The 18840-nt window shown below is 44.8% G+C and overlaps 2 protein-coding genes across 2 annotated transcripts; both read right to left on the bottom strand.

Moving 5' to 3' along the window:
- Positions 1-226: 226 nt before the first annotated feature.
- On the bottom strand, positions 227-2796 carry LOC121583151 (transcription factor AP-1-like). Its single transcript, XM_041899353.2, has 2 exons — positions 2346-2796; positions 227-1851 (listed from the first exon to the last, which is right to left on the bottom strand). The coding sequence occupies exon 2, from the start codon at positions 1715-1717 to the stop codon at positions 644-646; it is 1074 nt and encodes a 357-aa protein (XP_041755287.2). The 5' UTR covers positions 1718-1851; positions 2346-2796; the 3' UTR covers positions 227-643.
- A 3676-nt stretch (positions 2797-6472) lies between these two features.
- LOC123492621 (vegetative cell wall protein gp1-like) lies at positions 6473-8360 on the bottom strand. The gene is made up of 2 exons (XM_045225351.1): positions 8352-8360; positions 6473-8059 (listed from the first exon to the last, which is right to left on the bottom strand). Exons 1-2 carry the CDS (start codon positions 8358-8360, stop codon positions 6473-6475), a joined length of 1596 nt encoding a protein of 531 aa, XP_045081286.1.
- Between the last annotated feature and the right edge of the window lie 10480 nt (positions 8361-18840).

The raw sequence follows: 18840 nt of genomic DNA, 5'->3' as shown, positions 1-18840 counted from the left end.
ATACTCAGGGAATGACAATTATAGCTGACAATACTCAGGGAATGACAATTATAGCTGACAATACTCAGGGAATGACAATTATAGCTGACAATACTCAGGGAATGTGCGGTTAGATTTTTTTTTTGTTATCATAGAGATGACCTAGAATGTAGGAATTATTGTTCTGAGGTGATGTGTGTCGTCGTCGTCCCCCCCTCCAGGGAACCCTGAATGTTTCATACTCTCTCAGTTATAAAAATTCCTGTTTACCACAATACCTCCTGAACTATATACTAGACGTACAATGTCCTCCGCTCCTCCCTCTCCTATGGTTACCTGGTTCAGTGTTCTAGAGCACAGTCCTCAGTCTGGTACTCTCCTATTGAGCAGAGGTACTTTGGTCACTCTCGGGGCTGCAGCAAAATAAAAGTCAAATGTCCCGTTGGTACTTCTCTTGTTGTGTTACTACTACAACTCAAATTGTCTGTAGAGGTTAGAGAGGTGGGATTCTCCCTTCTCCCCCCCCACCCCTCACGTAGTTAGCGTATTTCACTTACCATCACAACACTGCTCATCCCTGTACAGTAGAGGGACTACTTCCTTTATAGGGGACTGATTCAGAGCAACAGAAAAACACCCTCTTCATCCCTGTACAGTCCCTTAATCAGCAGCTGGTGCTGTCCCTCTCCCCGGTGCTCTTGGCCGGCAGGGCCGCTGAGCTGACCGCTATCTGGCAGCCGTTGGTGACGTGATTCATGACTTTCTGTTTGAGCTGGGCCACCTGTTCCCTCAGGACCGAGGCGGTGGAGGTCAGGTCACAGTTCTGGGTCTTCAGGACCTTTACCTTCTCCTCCAGCCTGGAGATCCGCTCCAGCTTCCTCTTGCGACACTTGGACGCCGCGATCCGGTTCCGCAGTTTCTTCCTCTCTGTCTTGATCCTCTCCTGGGTCTCCAGGTCGATGGGAGAGAGGGAGGGAGGGGAGGAGGTGGGGTCCCCGGGAGGGTGAGGGACCTCTGGGACAGTCTGAGGGGCGTCCAGGCCCCTGTTGTGGGGATGGTGGGACCCTGGGCCTCCGGGTCCGTGGGGGCCGTGGCCTGGGTAGCTGCCGGGCATCTGGCCGCCTGGGTAGGATGATGAGATGTGGTTGGGGTGGTTAGGGTCGTAGCTGCTGAGGTTGGTATAGATGGGAAGGTCTACTGCAGACATGATGTTCCTCTGGTACGGACCTTGTACAGAGGAGGAGGGGGACATGGGGGCTCCAACCAGCTGGTTCTGTTTATGGAGATCCGCCAGGGCTTTGACGAACCCATCGGCAAAACCTTCCTGTTCGTTAGTCGCGTTGTTCCGGTACATGAAGGGGTTACCTCCGTTGTGGTTGGGCACAGGAGACGTCGTCACCAGGCCCTGGTTGGACTGGATGATGAGGTGCTCGAGGTCAGGGGAGGCCAGCTTCAGAAGGTTCATATCTGACAAGCCGCTGGGCATTAACGAGCTGTTCGTGTTGCTGTTAATCCCTCCCAGATTATTAGGATTGATATTGCAGTTGCTCCCCGGCTGACCTTGGGACAGTTTCAGGCCAGAGCTGCCGTGGGGACCGCCTGAGAAGTTATGTGCCACCTTCTTACTCATCATCTTGTGCCCCTGGTAGCGTTCGTAATCTGCATGGTGTTGTCCCAAATTGTGTTGAACACCTGGGGCCTCATCGTGGTAGAAAGGGGTTTCCATTTTACCCGTCATTGACAAAGGGAGACAGAATCTTCATAATCTGATTTAGTAAAGGTTTAAATGGTCCAGTCGACATCAGCTGTGAAGACTAGGAGATTTCCAAGATAGTGTTCTGTTAAAAAGTATTCCAATATGAATTCGGCCACCTGTTAGAAAGAAAATAAATGTATATTCCACATATAAAATGACATGTGATTTGAAAACCAAACAAGATACCTTGTATTTTGATTTATATGATTTATATGACTACAGCAGGAATACAAAACTATAGTTTCCCTTTTGCTGAACAGTCAAAGCAACAAGCCGCTTTTAATCCTTGGAACCCATCTACACATATAAATCCTAATTAAAAGCGTTGGCTACATCGTTTGGTTTTAGGGATGTATAATATGTAACACATGGATGAAAGTGAAACCCACCTTACTACTAGGCTCCCTATAAAATTATTTATCCTACACTTCCTAATAATTGCGTTCTATTTTAATACGACTTGTCATGGGAGTGAATGAATAGAAGAATATCATACAGTTGGATATTGGCACCATATTTGATCGTATAGCCTACAGTACATCCATATGATCATATACGGTAGGATACACTCACTAATAGTGTATCATAATCATTCTTAAAATATACTTACAATAAGCGAAGGTTTCACAATGCTAACCCGGTGATGACAGGAAAGCCCGTTCAGTACGATGACTAGTTGATTAGCCTACTAACGTTACGTTTCGAGAAATAACCTTCATGTGAAACAATCCAGTGACTCAATCGTCCCCGGTGACTCGAGGTAGTCACACCGATCAACAGTGACACAAAATACCATCCATCGTACGGTAGACGTTACCCACGCACGCTGCCTGTAAGCCGGTGAGCCCGTTCGAGTGTGTAGGCAGATGGTCTATTAAAAATGAATATGTTATCCGTGTGTTAAACAAAAATCTTCCAACAAAAATCAGCAGGAAAATTTTATATCACCCCGTTTACTATCTGTATATATTTCACTGCCTTAGAATATAGACTGTTGACATTGGAGAAATCGGACTTCATTTCTGTCTTTCTCGTTGCCTCGTCTGATCTGTAACTAGCCGCCGCTGTCAGTTGGACTGTAGGGCTTTTTGCTCAGCCGATTAATACCATACGCCCTTCTCTCTCTCTCTCTCTCTCTCTCTCTCTCTCTCTCTCTCTCTCTCTCTCTCTCTCTCTCTCTCTCTCCCTCCCTCTCTCTCTCTCTCTCTCTCTCTCTCTCTCTCTCTCTCTCTCTCTCTCTCTCTCTCTCTCTCTCTCTCTCTCTCTCTCTCTCTCTCTCTCTCTCTCTCTCTCTCTCTCTCTCCTCTCTCTCTCTCTCTCTCTCTCTCTCTCTCTCTCTCTCTCTCTCTCTCTCTCTCTCTCTCTCTCTCTCTCTCTCTCTCTCTCTCTCTCTCTCTCTCTCTCTCTCTCTCTCTCTCTCTCTCTCTCTCTCTCTCTCTCTCTCTCTCTCTCTCTCTCTCTCTCTCTCTCTCTCTCTCTCTCTCTCTCTCTCTCTCTCTCTCTCTCTCTCCTGTCTCTCTCCTCTCCCTCTCTCTCTCTCTCTCTCTCTCTCTCCTCTCTCTCTCTCTCTCCTCTCTCTCTCTCTCTCTCTCTCTCTCTCTCTCTCTCTCTCTCTCTCTCTCTCTCTCTCCTCTCTCTCCTCTCTCTCTCTCTCTCTCTCTCTCTCTCTCTCTCTCTCTCTCTCTCTCCTCTATCTCCTCTCTCTCCTCTCTCTCTCTCTCTTTCACTCTCTCTCTCTCACTCTCTCTCTCACTCTCTCTCTCACTCTCTCTCTCTCTCTCTCCTCTCTCTCCCTCTCTCTCTCTCTCTCTCTCTCTCTCTCTCTCTCTCTCTCCTCTCTCTCCCTCTCTCTCTCTCTCTAGTTCCTGTAACTACTCTGCATAGATGTTAGTCTTTCTACAAAGATTTCTTTCCTTTTATTGGTCGTTTGATATTGTATTGGTCTTTTGAAAGCTGGGTTCTACTGCGCACTGAATTATTTCAAAAATGTTTGTTACTGTAGGCTTACAAAACAAACTGCAATGTGTAGAGGGTTTGCCGATTTTGCAGTGCCACCACCATGCGCTAGGTATACTCATACGACAGTAGCTACAAAACCGAAAATGTCCCGAGTGAGGACGTGAGGACTAGACGTACCAGCATAACTCATTGTGGAGTAATGACATAAAGATAATGTCTCTCATTCCTTAAAACACCTCAGGCCTACTTTGTTAGTTGCACAATATTTGAGAGTGTTGTTTTTTTTTCCCCCCACCTACATAAAAGATGTAATAACCTTTGATAATGCTTTGGTTCTGACAGCATTCGCTTTCATTCAATTCGATTCTATATAGGCAAAGTGTAGCCTACAGTCTAACTGGTTTGGTATATTCCAGCAGGCATCAGAGCAGGAAGAGCAGGTCTTTCATACACAGCGAGGGTTGAGGACATTGTCCATGTCCATCAGCAACAACACAGACATCGTCCCAAACGGCACCGTAATCTCTTGATAGTACACCTTCTAATAGTGCCCTGCTCAAAAAGTAGTGCACTATTTAGGGAATAGGGTGCCATTTGGGACGAACCCACAGATGCCCTCTACTCCTATTCTACCCCCAGCTCCACACTGCAGATGGGGGCCAGAGGGAGTCCGTCCTGGCTGGCTGGCTGGCTGGCTGGCTGGCTGGCTGGCTGGCTGGCTGGCTGACTGTGTTGTCCAGTCCGACTGCGTTAGTTGAGTTAGACCATCTGAAGGTGAACCGCTCTAGGTTGTTATTCAACCTTTTGTGAAGCAGTTAATATTAGGACAGGACTGGATTTATAATGATCGTCATGGATGTGTCCCAAATACCACCCTGTTCCCTATAATATAGGACAGGACTGGATTTATAATGATCGTCATGGATGTGTCCCAAATACCACCCTGTTCCCTATAATATAGGACAGGACTGGATTTATAATGATCGTCATGGATGTGTCCCAAATACCACCCTGTTCCCTATAATATAGGACAGGACTGGATTTATAATGATCGTCATGGATGTGTCCCAAATACCACCCTATTCCCTATAATATAGGACAGGACTGGATTTATAATGATCGTCATGGATGTGTCCCAAATACCACCCTGTTCCCTATAATATAGGACAGGACTGGATTTATAATGATCGTCATGGATGTGTCCCAAATACCACCCTGTTCCCTATAATATAGGACAGGACTGGATTTATAATGATCGTCATGGATGTGTCCCAAATACCACCCTGTTCCCTATAATATAGGACAGGACTGGATTTATAATGATCGTCATGGATGTGTCCCAAATACCACCCTGTTCCCTATAATATAGGACAGGACTGGATTTATAATGATCGTCATGGATGTGTCCCAAATACCACCCTATTCCCTATAATATAGGACAGGACTGGATTTATAATGATCGTCATGGATGTGTCCCAAATACCACCCTATTCCCTATATAGTGCACTACTTTTGACCAGAGCCCCATGTATTGCAATGGGAATAGGGATCCCTTTTTCCTTCAAGGTCAGTCAAGATAACAGACGTTGTTTCCTGCTTCAGAGCATGAAGATGATGGAGAATAAATAGGAATGTTCAACTCACCTTGAAAGTAGGTGTTCGCACGTTCAGGACTGATCTGATTCAGTGGGACGGGATAGAGCTATGGAGGTAAGCATTAGAACAAGAGATGCTCTAAAATAGGTCTTGTCTACTAGCTACAGAAAATTGAATTTGTTACTGATACAAAAAAAAGTTATTACCCAATTTGAAATGGAGAAAGGCAAACTTTTTGGGGATATTTATTACCATGAAATTAAATCTTGTGAGAGTTTGGGCAATTTGCTACACTGTATTTTTTTTTGTGAAACAACATGCACCCCAAAAAAAAATCATATCAAAGGGAGATATGAATCATACATTTAAATCTCTTTGACTTGCTGTGAAAAATTTGGAAATATTCAAAACACTGATTAACTTTTTTGGTTAAAGTGATAGTCGTAATGAGATACTTTGAAATAGGAAATGAATGTCATTTCAGCCTCCACATTTTAACATAATATATTTTACACTACGACCTTCTCCATAACAATCCTTTCTATGTATGTATTTATTTACACACTTGGCTTGAGTGATTGCAGTTTTCAAGGCAACATTTCTCACATATTATTTCTGTGTACCAGACAGTTAAATGTACTGTATGCCTCTCTATAAACCAGATGTGGGGCCATTTTAGATGAAGTAGATGATAGACATTGCTATATATTGGGACATATAACATCTGCCACACAGTGTCATGGCGTGGTGATGAACCTGAACCATATTCACAAGGAAGAAAAACTCACCGCTGAATTATAATAATATGCCATTTAGCAGACGCTTTTATCCAAAGCGACTTACAGTCATGCGTGCATACATTTTTTTTTGTGTATGGGTGGTCCCGGGGATCGAACCCACTACCCTGGCGTTACAAGCGCCGTGCTCTACCAGCTGAGCTACAGAGGACCACTTATCACTCAACTGTCTAAAAACCGTGTCACAAAACAAGGGAGAAATAATGTAGAGAAAAAAACTAAGTTGGCCTCCTTTTTCCCCAAAGACAGTTTGGGTTTATTTACCAACTGTTAGGTAGCTACAGAGCTATAGATATTAGTGGAATAAATGATGGCGCGTATTGAGGACAAGAGAGGTTTGAACAAACAGCTCATGACGTAGTGTCTGAGAACATAGAATAAACATTTATTTGAGTAGCTCTTTGAGGAGAGCCTGGACTCTGGCAGGGTGGGGGACTGAGGCCTGGGCTCTGGCAGGGTGGGGGACTGAGGCCTGGGCTCTGGCAGGGTGGGGGACTGAGGCCTGGACTCTGGCAGGGTGGGGGACTGGGGGACTGAGGCCTGGACTCTGGCAGGGTGGGGGACTGAGGCCTGGGCTCTGGCAGGGTGGGGGACTGAGGCCTGGGCTCTGGCAGGGTGGGGGACTGAGGCCTGGGCTCTGGCAGGGTGGGGGACTGAGGCCTGGACTCTGGCAGGGTGGGGGACTGGGGGACTGAGGCCTGGACTCTGGCAGGGTGGGGGACTGAGGCCTGGACTCTGGCAGGGTGAGGGACTGAGGCCTGGGCTCTGGCAGGGTGGGGGGCTGAGGCCTGGGCTCTGGCAGGGTGGGGGGCTGAGGGACTGAGGCCTGGGCTCTGGCAGGGTGGAGGACTGAGGCCTGGACTGTGGCAGGGTGGGGGGCTGAGGCCTGGACTCGGGCAGGGTGAGGGACTGAGGCCTGGACTCTGGCAGGGTGGGGGGGCTGAGGGACTGAGGCCTGGGCTCTGGCAGGGTGGGGGACTGAGGGACTGAGGCCTGGGCTCTGGCAGGGTGGGGGACTGAGGGACTGAGGCCTGGACTCTGGCAGGGTGGGGGACTGAGGGACTGAGGCCTGGGCTCTGGCAGGGTGAGGGACTGAGGCCTGGACTCTGGCAGGATGAGGGACTGGGGGACTGAGGCCTGGACTCTGGCAGGGTGAGGGACTGAGGCCTGGACTCTGGCAGGGTGGGGGGCTGAGGCCTGGACTCTGGCAGGGTGGGGGGCTGAGGGACTGAGGCCTGGGCTCTGGCAGGGTGGAGGACTGAGGCCTGGGCTCTGGCAGGGTGGGGGGACTGAGGCCTGGGCTCTGGCAGGGTGGGGGGCTGAGGGACTGAGGCCTGGGCTCTGGCAGGGTGGAGGACTGAGGCCTGGACTCTGGCAGGGTGGGGGGCTGAGGCCTGGACTCGGGCAGGGTGAGGGACTGAGGCCTGGACTCTGGCAGGGTGGGGGGCTGAGGGACTGAGGCCTGGGCTCTAGCAGGGTGGGGGACTGAGGGACTGAGGCCTGGGCTCTGGCAGGGTGGGGGGCTGAGGCCTGGACTCTGGCAGGGTGGGGGGCTGAGGCCTGGACTCTGGCAGGGTGGGGGGCTGAGGCCTCTGGCAGGGTGGGGGACTGAGGGACTGAGGCCTGGGCTCTGGCAGGGTGGGGGACTGAGGGACTGAAGCCTGGACTCTGGCAGGGTGGGGGACTGAGGGACTGAGGCCTGGGCTCTGGCAGGGTGAGGGACTGAGGCCTGGGCTCTGGCAGGGTGAGGGACTGAGGCCTGGGCTCTGGCAGGATGAGGGACTGAGGCCTGGGCTCTGGCAGGGTGGGGGGCTGAGGGACTGAGGCCTGGGCTCTGGCAGGGTGGGGGGCTGAGGGACTGAGGCCTGGGCTCTGGCAGGGTGGGGGGCTGAGGGACTGAGGCCTGGGCTCTGGCAGGGTGAGGGACTGAGGCCTGGGCTCTGGCTAGTGACTTGGTGAAGGCAGGGTGGGGCTGTTGGTTTGTGGGGCTGAGGCCTGGGCTGATTACAGCTGACAGTGCTGGTTCTCCGCTTTAACATAACTAATGGCCTATGTCCCAAATGGCACCCTATTCCCAATATAGTGCACTACTTTTTGGGGGCAGGTAGCCTGGTGTTTAGAGCGTTGGGACAGTACTCATATAGCAACTGAAAGGTTGCTGGTTAGCTGGTTCAAATCCCCGAACCGACAAGGTGAAAAAGGTGTGTCCTTGAGTAAGGTACTTAACCCTAATTGGTCCACAGTCGCTATTGATAATGGCTGACCCTGGCCATGACCCCACTCTCCAAGGGTGTCTCTGGGATATGCAAAAAACACATTTACAATTTACACATTCATTTTAATACACACTTGTACATGTGTGGAATGGGACAAATATTAGCACCCAACAAATGATTTTGGCCAGAGCACAATGGGCTTCACTAACCCTAACCCTGTGGGCCCTGGTCAAAAGTAGTGCACTATAAAGGGATATTATTATTTATTAACCCTAACCCTATGTGTTATTCAGATGCTGCCTAGGAGCTCTGAGGGTTATACATGCAGATCCACAAAGCATCTTCTTCCATTACTCACACCAGCTTCAAGGATCCAAGCTTACTATACACAGAGTCTAGACAGCTTCAAGGATCCAAGATCCTACACAGAGTCTAGACAGCTTCAAGGATCCAATCTTACTGTACACAGAGTCTAGACAGCTCAGAGAATCCAAGCTTGGTCTAGACAGCTCTGAGGACCAGTGGTTGTTGGTCCAATTTCAACTTGTAGGTTGTGCTGAGAAACCCTGGAAAAATCATCTAACAAAATTATTCCTGATTACTGTGTGATTTGAATAGCGGTAAATATTTGCAGGCAACAAGATGAGTCTTGAGTTGCCACTCTTCCAAGCCTCGTATGTCGAGGTTTAATGAACTCCAACTCAGACTGTGTGCCTGACTGCCATGAGCGTAACCTCTCTCCAGAAATGACTGATACAACAGTTCCCCACAAAAAATAGTGTTGACGTCAGATTTGGGCACCATGACGCAATATGAAACAGTGGAGGCTGGTGGGGAGGAGCTATAGGAGGAAGGGCTCATTGTAACGGCTGGAATGGAATAACGGTATCAAACACATGTTTGCATGGAAACCACGTTTGACTCCGTTCCATTGATTCCATTCCAGCCGTTACAACGAGCCCCTCCTCCTATAGCTCCTCCCCACCAGCCTCCTATGATATGAACGTTCATCCTACACTAAGTGGTAACATTGAGTCAGCATGTAATTCCTCAACCCAAACTATTCCTTTATGTTGAAGTACAATAATATGGACTGGTTATGAGTAGTCTGCACTGTTTATTAAAATGTGAATATACGAAAGATGTCAGAGGCAGTTTGCCATCAGGTGTTTTATGCATATTTGCCTGTTGACTGCTTTCTCTTTGTGTTAAAAGGTTTCAAGGTAATTTAAATTAATTCAAACAAGAACATATGATCTGAAAGTTCCAGCACAAATGTTATAGTCATTTGAATTAAGTAAGGACCCTTCTACAAACGTAAGTCATCCAAAAATTTTTTTGTTTTAACCATAGATATAGAACAATTCTATCTCCATCTCTATGGTTTTAAACTCTTGGTTGTTAACCATTGTTTCGCAGCAACAGTGAAGTGTAACGATATTAACCCCTCGACACATAATTGTATAATAACTTAATATAATGCAATCGGTCTCAGCAGTGACATCACCAGAGTATAATGTCTCCCAAGAACATGAAAAGGAAATTAGCTTTAGTCCATTACAATGTGTTCAAAGCAGTGGGGGAAAGTCCCACGTAAACAATTCCCAGTGTTCTTTACCACGAGACCAAAGAGTTCTTTAAAAATATATATATATATATTCAAGAGCCATGATGGCGAAGAGGATTACTTAAAAAATGTATGTATTCATACGTAAACTGCTATAACCACATTATCATACACTGCTGCAGTCACTGCATTTAGAAACCCTCCAAAATATGTAGCCTACTTGCTTTAAAAGTCTCTGTTAGAAAGTGAACCAGTGACACAAGGGCAGACATCCAGCATGATTTAACAGCGTATAGCCATTCCAGCCACGAAACAACAGAACTTTTAAAGAGGCTTCTCTACGAACCAATAATCCTTCTCATTAGGCAGGTAAAATAAGAACCAGATCGTCTCTGCGATGCCCTCAGGAACACTGCCTCTGCGTTCCAAATGGCACCCTATTCCCTTTGTAGTGTATAGAGTATCCATAGAGCGCCGGTCTAAAGTAGTGCACTATATAGGGAATAGAGTGCCATTTGAGACGCATGCAGTGCACATGCTGCTCAACATGGCTTTATTTACAGCCGAGTACCAATGAGGAGCCCAGTGAAACAACAACAGCCCAATCTGTCTTTAAGACAACAGTCACATTTCACATCTAACTCAGCCAGTTGGGTTGTTTCCATCAACGGTCCCCTTGGCAACTATTGATAATAAAAGGCTGTGGATGTCGCAGTAGATACAGAATAAAGAATGAAAACATTCCCGACAGCTGAAACAAATATTTTCAACGCTTAGTTAGTTGGTAGACACATTATTAAATTTGAAGCACTGCTATTACTATTATGTTACTACGATGTTACTACAAGCACATCATCGTAACATCATAGTAAGACCATAGTAACACCATAGTAACACCATAGTAACATCATAGTAACATCATAGTAACACCATAGTAACACCATAGTAACACCATAGTAACACCATAGTAACATCATAGTAACATCATAGTAACACCATAGTAACATCATAGTAACACCATAGTAACATCATAGTAACATCATAGTAACACCATAGTAACATCATAGTAACACCATAGTAACACCATAGTAACACCATAGTAACACCATAGTAACATCATAGTAACATTATAGTAACACCATAGTAACACCATAGTAACACCATAGTAACACCATAGTAACATCATAGTAACACCATAGTAACACCATAGTAACACCATAGTAACACCATAGTAACATCATAGTAACACCATAGTAACATCATAGTAACACCATAGTAACATCATAGTAACATCATAGTAACACCATAGTAACATCATAGTAACATCATAGTAACACCATAGTAACATCATAGTAACATCATAGTAACACCATAGTAACATCATAGTAACATCATAGTAACACCATAGTAACATCATAGTAACATCATAGTAACACCATAGTAACACCATAGTAACATCATAGTAACACCATAGTAACACCATAGTAACACCATAGTAACACCATAGTAACATCATAGTAACACCATAGTAACACCATAGTAACACCATAGTAACACCATAGTAACATCATAGTAACACCATAGTAACATCATAGTAACACCATAGTAACATCATAGTAACATCATAGTAACACCATAGTAACATCATAGTAACATCATAGTAACACCATAGTAACATCATAGTAACATCATAGTAACACCATAGTAACATCATAGTAACATCATAGTAACACCATAGTAACATCATAGTAACATCATAGTAACACCATAGTAACACCATAGTAACACCATAGTAACACCATAGTAACATCATAGTAACACCATAGTAACATCATAGTAACACCATAGTAACATCATAGTAACATCATAGTAACACCATAGTAACATCATAGTAACATCATAGTAACACCATAGTAACATCATAGTAACATCATAGTAACACCATAGTAACATCATATTAACACCATAGTAACACCATAGTAACATCATAGTAACACCATAGTAACATCATAGTAACATCATAGTAACACCATAGTAACATCATAGTAACACCATAGTAACACCATAGTAACACCATAGTAACACCATAGTAACATCATAGTAACATTATAGTAACACCATAGTAACACCATAGTAACATCATAGTAACATCATAGTAACACCATAGTAACACCATAGTAACACCATAGTAACACCATAGTAACACCATAGTAACATCATAGTAACATTATAGTAACACCATAGTAACACCATAGTAACATCATAGTAACATTATAGTAACACCATAGTAACATCATAGTAACATTATAGTAACACCATAGTAACATCATAGTAACACCATAGTAACACCATAGTAACATCATAGTAACATCATAGTAACACCATAGTAACATCATAGTAACATCATAGTAACACCATAGTAACACCATAGTAACATCAAAGTAACATAATAGTAACACCATACTAACATCATAGTAACACCATAGTAACACCATAGTAACACCATAGTAACATCATAGTAACATAATAGTAACATCATAGTAACACCATAGTAACATCATAGTAACATCATAGTAACACCATAGTAACACCATAGTAACACCATAGTAACACCATAGTAACACCATAGTAACATCATAGTAACACCATAGTAACACCATAGTAACACCATAGTAACATCATAGTAACACCATAGTAACATCATAGTAACATCATAGTAACATCATAGTAACATCATAGTAACATCATAGTAACACCATAGTAACACCATAGTAACATTATAGTAACACCATAGTAACACCATAGTAACACCATAGTAACATCATAGTAACACCATAGTAACACCATAGTAACACCATAGTAACACCATAGTAACACCATAGTAACATCATAGTAACACCATAGTAACATCATAGTAACACCATAGTAACATCATAGTAACACCATAGTAACATCATAGTAACATCATAGTAACACCATAGTAACACCATAGTAACACCATAGTAACATCATAGTAACACCATAGTAACACCATAGTAACACCATAGTAACACCATAGTAACATCATAGTAACACCATAGTAACATCATAGTAACATCATAGTAACACCATAGTAACATCATAGTAACACCATAGTAACACCATAGTAACATCATAGTAACATCATAGTAACACCATAGTAACACCATAGTAACACCATAGTAACACCATAGTAACATCATAGTAACACCATAGTAACATCATAGTAACATCATAGTAACACCATAGTAACATCATAGTAACACCATAGTAACACCATAGTAACATCATAGTAACATCATAGTAACACCATAGTAACACCATAGTAACATCATAGTAACACCATAGTAACATCATAGTAACACCATAGTAACACCATAGTAACATCATAGTAACACCATAGTAACACCATAGTAACATCATAGTAACATCATAGTAACACCATAGTAACACCATAGTAACATCATAGTAACATCATAGTAACATTATAGTAACACCATAGTAACACCATAGTAACACCATAGTAACATCATAGTAACATCATAGTAACAACATAGTAACATCATAGTAACACCATAGTAACATCATAGTAAAATCATAGTAGAAGAATGGCGCCGGAAAAGATGGCTGCCGTTTTACAGCCCTCTAACCAATTGTACTATTATGTGTGTTTTTCCGCGTTATTTGTAATTTATTTTGTACATAATGTTTCTGCCATCGTCTCTTATAACCAAAAAGAGCTTCTGGATATCAGGACAGCGATTACTCACCTCGTATTGGACGAATAATTTTTCTTCAATGAGGCGGCTGCGAAGGATATCCTACAGACACCCGACAAGGCCCAAATCCCCGTCATTCGCATGAGGAAGAGACAGAGATATCGTGGACGTAGGTCGGGGTGCCTTGTAAGGATCCGACGGCGAGCGAGTAAACTGCCGCTCCCATCAATCCTATTAGCCAATCTTCAATCATTGGAAAATAAATTGGATGACCTAAGATTACGGTTATCCTACCAACGGGACATTAAAAACTGTAATATCTTATGTTTCACCGAGTCGTGGCTGAACGACGACATGGAAACATACAGCTAGCGGGCTATACGCTACATTGGCAGGATAGAACGGCTGACTCCGGTAAGACAAGGGGTGGTGGTCTGTGTATATTTGTAAACAACAGCTGGTGCACAAAATCAAATACTAAGGAAGTCTCGAGATTTTGCTCGCCTGAGGTAGAGTATCTTATGATAAGCTGTAGACCACACTATTTACCAAGAGAGTTTTCATCTATATTTTTCATAGCTGTCTACTTACCACCACAAACCAATGCTGGCATTAAGATTGCACTGAATGAGCTATATAAGGCCATAAGTCAACAGGAAAACGCTCATCCAGAGGCAGCGCTCCTAGAGGCCGGGGACTTTAATGCAGGGAAACTTAAATCTGTTCTACCTAATTTCTACCAGCATGTTAAATGTGCAACCAGAGGAAAAAAAACTCTAGACCACCTTTACTCCACACACAGAGACGAGTACAAAGCTCTCCCTCGCCCTCCTATTGGCCATAATCTGACCATAACTCTATCCTCCTGATTCCTGCTTATAAGCAAAAACTAAAGCAGGAAGCACCAGTGACTCGGTTAATAAAAAAGTGGTCAGATGACGCAGATGCTAAGCTACAGGACTGTTTTGCTAGCACAGACTGGAACATGTTCCGGGATTCTTCAGATAGCATTGAGGAGTACACCACATCAGTCACTGGCTTCATCAATAAGTGCATCGATGAAGTCGTCCCCACAGTGACCGTACGTACATACCCCAACCAGAAGCCATGGATTACAGGAAACATCCGCACTGAGCTAAAGGGTAGAGCTGCCTCTTTCAAGGAGCGGGACTCTAACCCGGACGCTTATAAGAAATCCCGCTATGCCCTCCGACGAACCATCAAACAGGCAAATAGTCAATACAGGACTAAGATTGAGTCGTACTACACCGGCTCTGACGCTCGTTGGATGTGGCAGGGCTCGAAAACTATTACAGACTACAAAGGGAAGCACAGCCGTGAGCTGCCCAGTCACACAAGCCTACCAGACGAGCTAAACCACTTCTATGCTCGCTTCGAGGCAAGCAACACTGAAGCATGCATGAGAGCACCAGCTGTTCCGGATGACTATGTGATCATGCTCTCCGTAGCCGATGTGAGTAAGACTTTTAAGCAGGTCAACATTCACAAGGCCGCAGGGCCAGACGGATTACCAGGACGTGTACTCCGAGCATGTGCTGACCAACTGGCAAGTGTCTTCACTGACATTTTCAACATGTCCCTGACTGAGTCTGTAATACCAACATGTTTCAAGCAGACCACCATAGTCCCGTGCCCAAGACACTAAGATAACCTGCCTAAATGACTACCGACCCGTAGCACTGACGTCTGTAGCCATGAAGTGCTTTGAAAGGCTGGTCATGGCTCACATCAACACCATTATCCCAGAAACCCTAGACCCACTCCAATTTGCATACCACTCCAACAGATCCACAGATGATGCAATCTCTATTGCACTCCACACTGCCCTTTCCCACCTGGACAAGAATAACACCTACCTGAGAATGCTATTCATTGACTACAGCTCAGCATTCAACACCATAGTGCCCTCAAAGCTCATCACTAAGCTAAGGATCCTGGGACTAAACACCTCCCTCTGCAACTGGATCCTGGACTTCCTGTCGGGCCGCCCCCAGGTGGTAAGGGTAGGTAACAACACATCTGCCACACTGATCCTCAACACGGGGGCCCCTCAGGGGTGCGTGCTCAGTCCCCTCCTGTACTCCCTGTTCACCCAAGACTGCATGGCCAAACACGACTCCAACACCATCATTAAGTTTGCCGACGACACAACAGTGGTAGGCCTGATCACCGACAACGATGAGACAGCCTATAGGGAGGAGGTCAGAGACCTGGCCGTGTGGTGCCAGGATAACAACCTCTCCCTCAACGTGACCAAGACAAAGGAGATGATTGTGGACTACAGGAAAAAAAAGAGGACTGAGCACGCCCCCATTCTCATCGACGGGGCTGTAATGGAACAGGTCTCCATCGAACTATCATGGTCCAAACACACCAAGACAGTCGTGAAGAGGGCACGACAAAGCCTATTCCCCCTCAGGAGACTGAAAAGATTCGGCAGGGGTCCTCAGATCCTCAAAAAATTATACAGCTGCACCATCGAGAGCATCCTGACTGGTTGCATCACCGCCTGGTATGGCAACTGCTTAGCCTCCGACCGCAAGGCACTACAGAGGGTAGTGTACATCACTGGGGCCAAGCTTCCTGCCATCCAATACCTCTATACCATACGGTGTCAGAGGAAGGCCCTCAAAATTGTCAAAGACTCCAGCCACCCTAGTCATAGACTGTTCTCTCTGCTACCGCACGGCAAGCGGTACCGGAGTGCCAAGTCTAGGTCCAAAAGGCTTCTCAACAGCTTCTACCCCCAAGCCATAAGACTCCTGAACAGCTAATCATGGCTACCCGGACTATTTGCACTGCCCCCCACCCCATCTTTTACGCTGCTGCTACTCTGTTAATTATTTATGCATAGTCACTTTAACTCTACCCACATGTACATATTACTTCAACTACCTCAACTAGCCGGTGCCCCCGCACATTGACTCTGCACCGGTACCCCCCTGTATATATAGCCTCCCTACTGTTATTTTATTTTACTTCTGCTCTTTTTTTCTCAACACTTTTTTTGTTTAATATAAATGCACTGTTGGTTAAGGGCTGTAAGTAAGCATTTCACTGTAATGTCTTCACCTGTTGTATTCGGCGCATGTGGCCAATAAAATTTGATTTGATTTGATTTAGTAACACCATAGTAACACCATAGTAACACCATAGCACGCAAGCACACACACACACACACACACACACACACACACACACACACACACACACACACACACACACACACACACACACACACACACACACACACCTCATTGTGGAAAACAACAGACCAGGGAGGACAGCATAACAACAGACCAGGGAGGACAGCATAACAACAGACCAGGGAGGACAGCATAACAACAGACCAGGGAGGACAGCATAACAACAGACCAGGGAGGACAGCATAACAACAGACCAGGGAGGACAGCATAACAACAGACCAGGGAGGACAGCATAACAACAGACCAGGGAGGACAGCATAACAACAGACCAGGGAGGACAGCATAACAACAGACCAGGGAGGACAGCATAACAACAGGAGCCATGGTGATATAACGTTACTCAACAACGTTTTGTAATCTTGTAAAACCAGTAAAACCAAAATTTAAATGGGGAAACTTTAGTTGGTGTGGTGCGTACATGAGTCACTTGGTATAACATTCTCAGGATTTAAGTAGCATTTGTGATGGTTAATTCATTTTGACAGTTGGAAATGTTAAATCCTCTGGGGCTTAACACACAGGCCTGAATAAGCAGGTTAAATAGAGCCAAAGCTAGTATGATCAATTTCAGACAGCAGAAATCCGTGTTGGGTTAACTGTTAACATGCTATTTCTACATGCTTAAAATGATCATACACTAAAACATGTTGATTTACAACATGCAATATAAATTGCAAGGGACCAAATCAAATCATATCAAATTGTATTGGTTACGTACACTTGTTTAGCAGATGTTATTGCGGGTGTAGCGAAATGCTTGTGCTTCTAGCTCCGACAGTGCAGTAATATCTAACAATTTCACTACATATACCCAATACACACAAATCGAAGTAAGGAATTAATTAAGAATATATAATTTACATATACAGTGGGGAAAAAAAGTATTTAGTCAGCCACCAATTGTGCAAGTTCTCCCACTTAAAAAGATGAGAGAGGCCTGTAATTTTCATCATAGGTACACGTCAACTATGACAGACAAAATGAGGAAAAAAAATCCAGAAAATCACATTGTAGGATTTTTAATGAATTTATTTGCAAGTTATGGTGGAAAATAAGTATTTGGTCAATAACAAAAGTTTCTCAATACTTTGTTATATACCCTTTGTTGGCAATGACACAGGTCAAACGTTTTCTGTAAGTCTTCACAAGGTTTTCACACACTGTTGCTGGTATTTTGGCCCATTCCTCCATGCAGATCTCCTCTAGAGCAGTGATGTTTTGGGGCTGTCGCTGGGCAACACAGACTTTCAACTCCCTCCAAAGATTTTCTATGGGGTTGAGATCTGGAGACTGGCTAGGCCACTCCAGGACCTTGAAATGCTTCTTACGAAGCCACTCCTTCGTTGCCCGGGCGGTGTGTTTGGGATCATTGTCATGCTGAAAGACCCAGCCACGTTTCATCTTCAATGCCCTTGCTGATGGAAGGAGGTTTTCACTCAAAATCTCACGATACATGGCCCCATTCATTCTTTCCTTTACACGGATCAGTCGTCCTGGTCCCTTTGCAGAAAAACAGCCCCAAAGCATGATGTTTCCACCCCCATGCTTCACAGTAGGTATGGTGTTCTTTGGATGCAACTCAGCATTCTTTGTCCTCCAAACACGACGAGTTGAGTTTTTACCAAAAAAGTTCTATTTTGGTTTCATCTGACCATATGACATTCTCCCAATCCTCTTCTGGATCATCCAAAGGCACTCTAGCAAACTTCAGACGGGCCTGGACATGTACTGGCTTAAGCAGGGGGACTGCAGGATTTGAGTCCCTGGTGGCGTAGTGTGTTACTGATGGTAGGCTTTGTTACTTTGGTCCCAGCTCTCTGCAGGTCATTCACTAGGTCCCCCATGTGGTTCTGGGATTTTTTGCTCACCGTTCTTGTGATCATTTTGACCCCACGGGGTGAGCTCTTGCGTGGAGCCCCAGATCGAGGGAGATTATCAGTTGTCTTGTATGTCTTCCATTTCCTAATAATTGCTCCCACAGTTGATTTCTTCAAACCAAGCTGCTT

This window comes from Coregonus clupeaformis, chromosome 15 (assembly GCF_020615455.1).
Source record: "Coregonus clupeaformis isolate EN_2021a chromosome 15, ASM2061545v1, whole genome shotgun sequence".
In the NCBI taxonomy this organism is placed as follows: Eukaryota; Metazoa; Chordata; class Actinopteri; order Salmoniformes; family Salmonidae; genus Coregonus; species Coregonus clupeaformis.
This window is presented reverse-complemented; position numbering and strand designations above follow the sequence as displayed.

Coding starts and splice junctions, on each gene's coding strand:
- LOC121583151 (XM_041899353.2), bottom strand. CDS start 1,717: ATGACGGGTAAAATGGAAACCCCTTTCTACCACGATGAGGCCCCAGGT.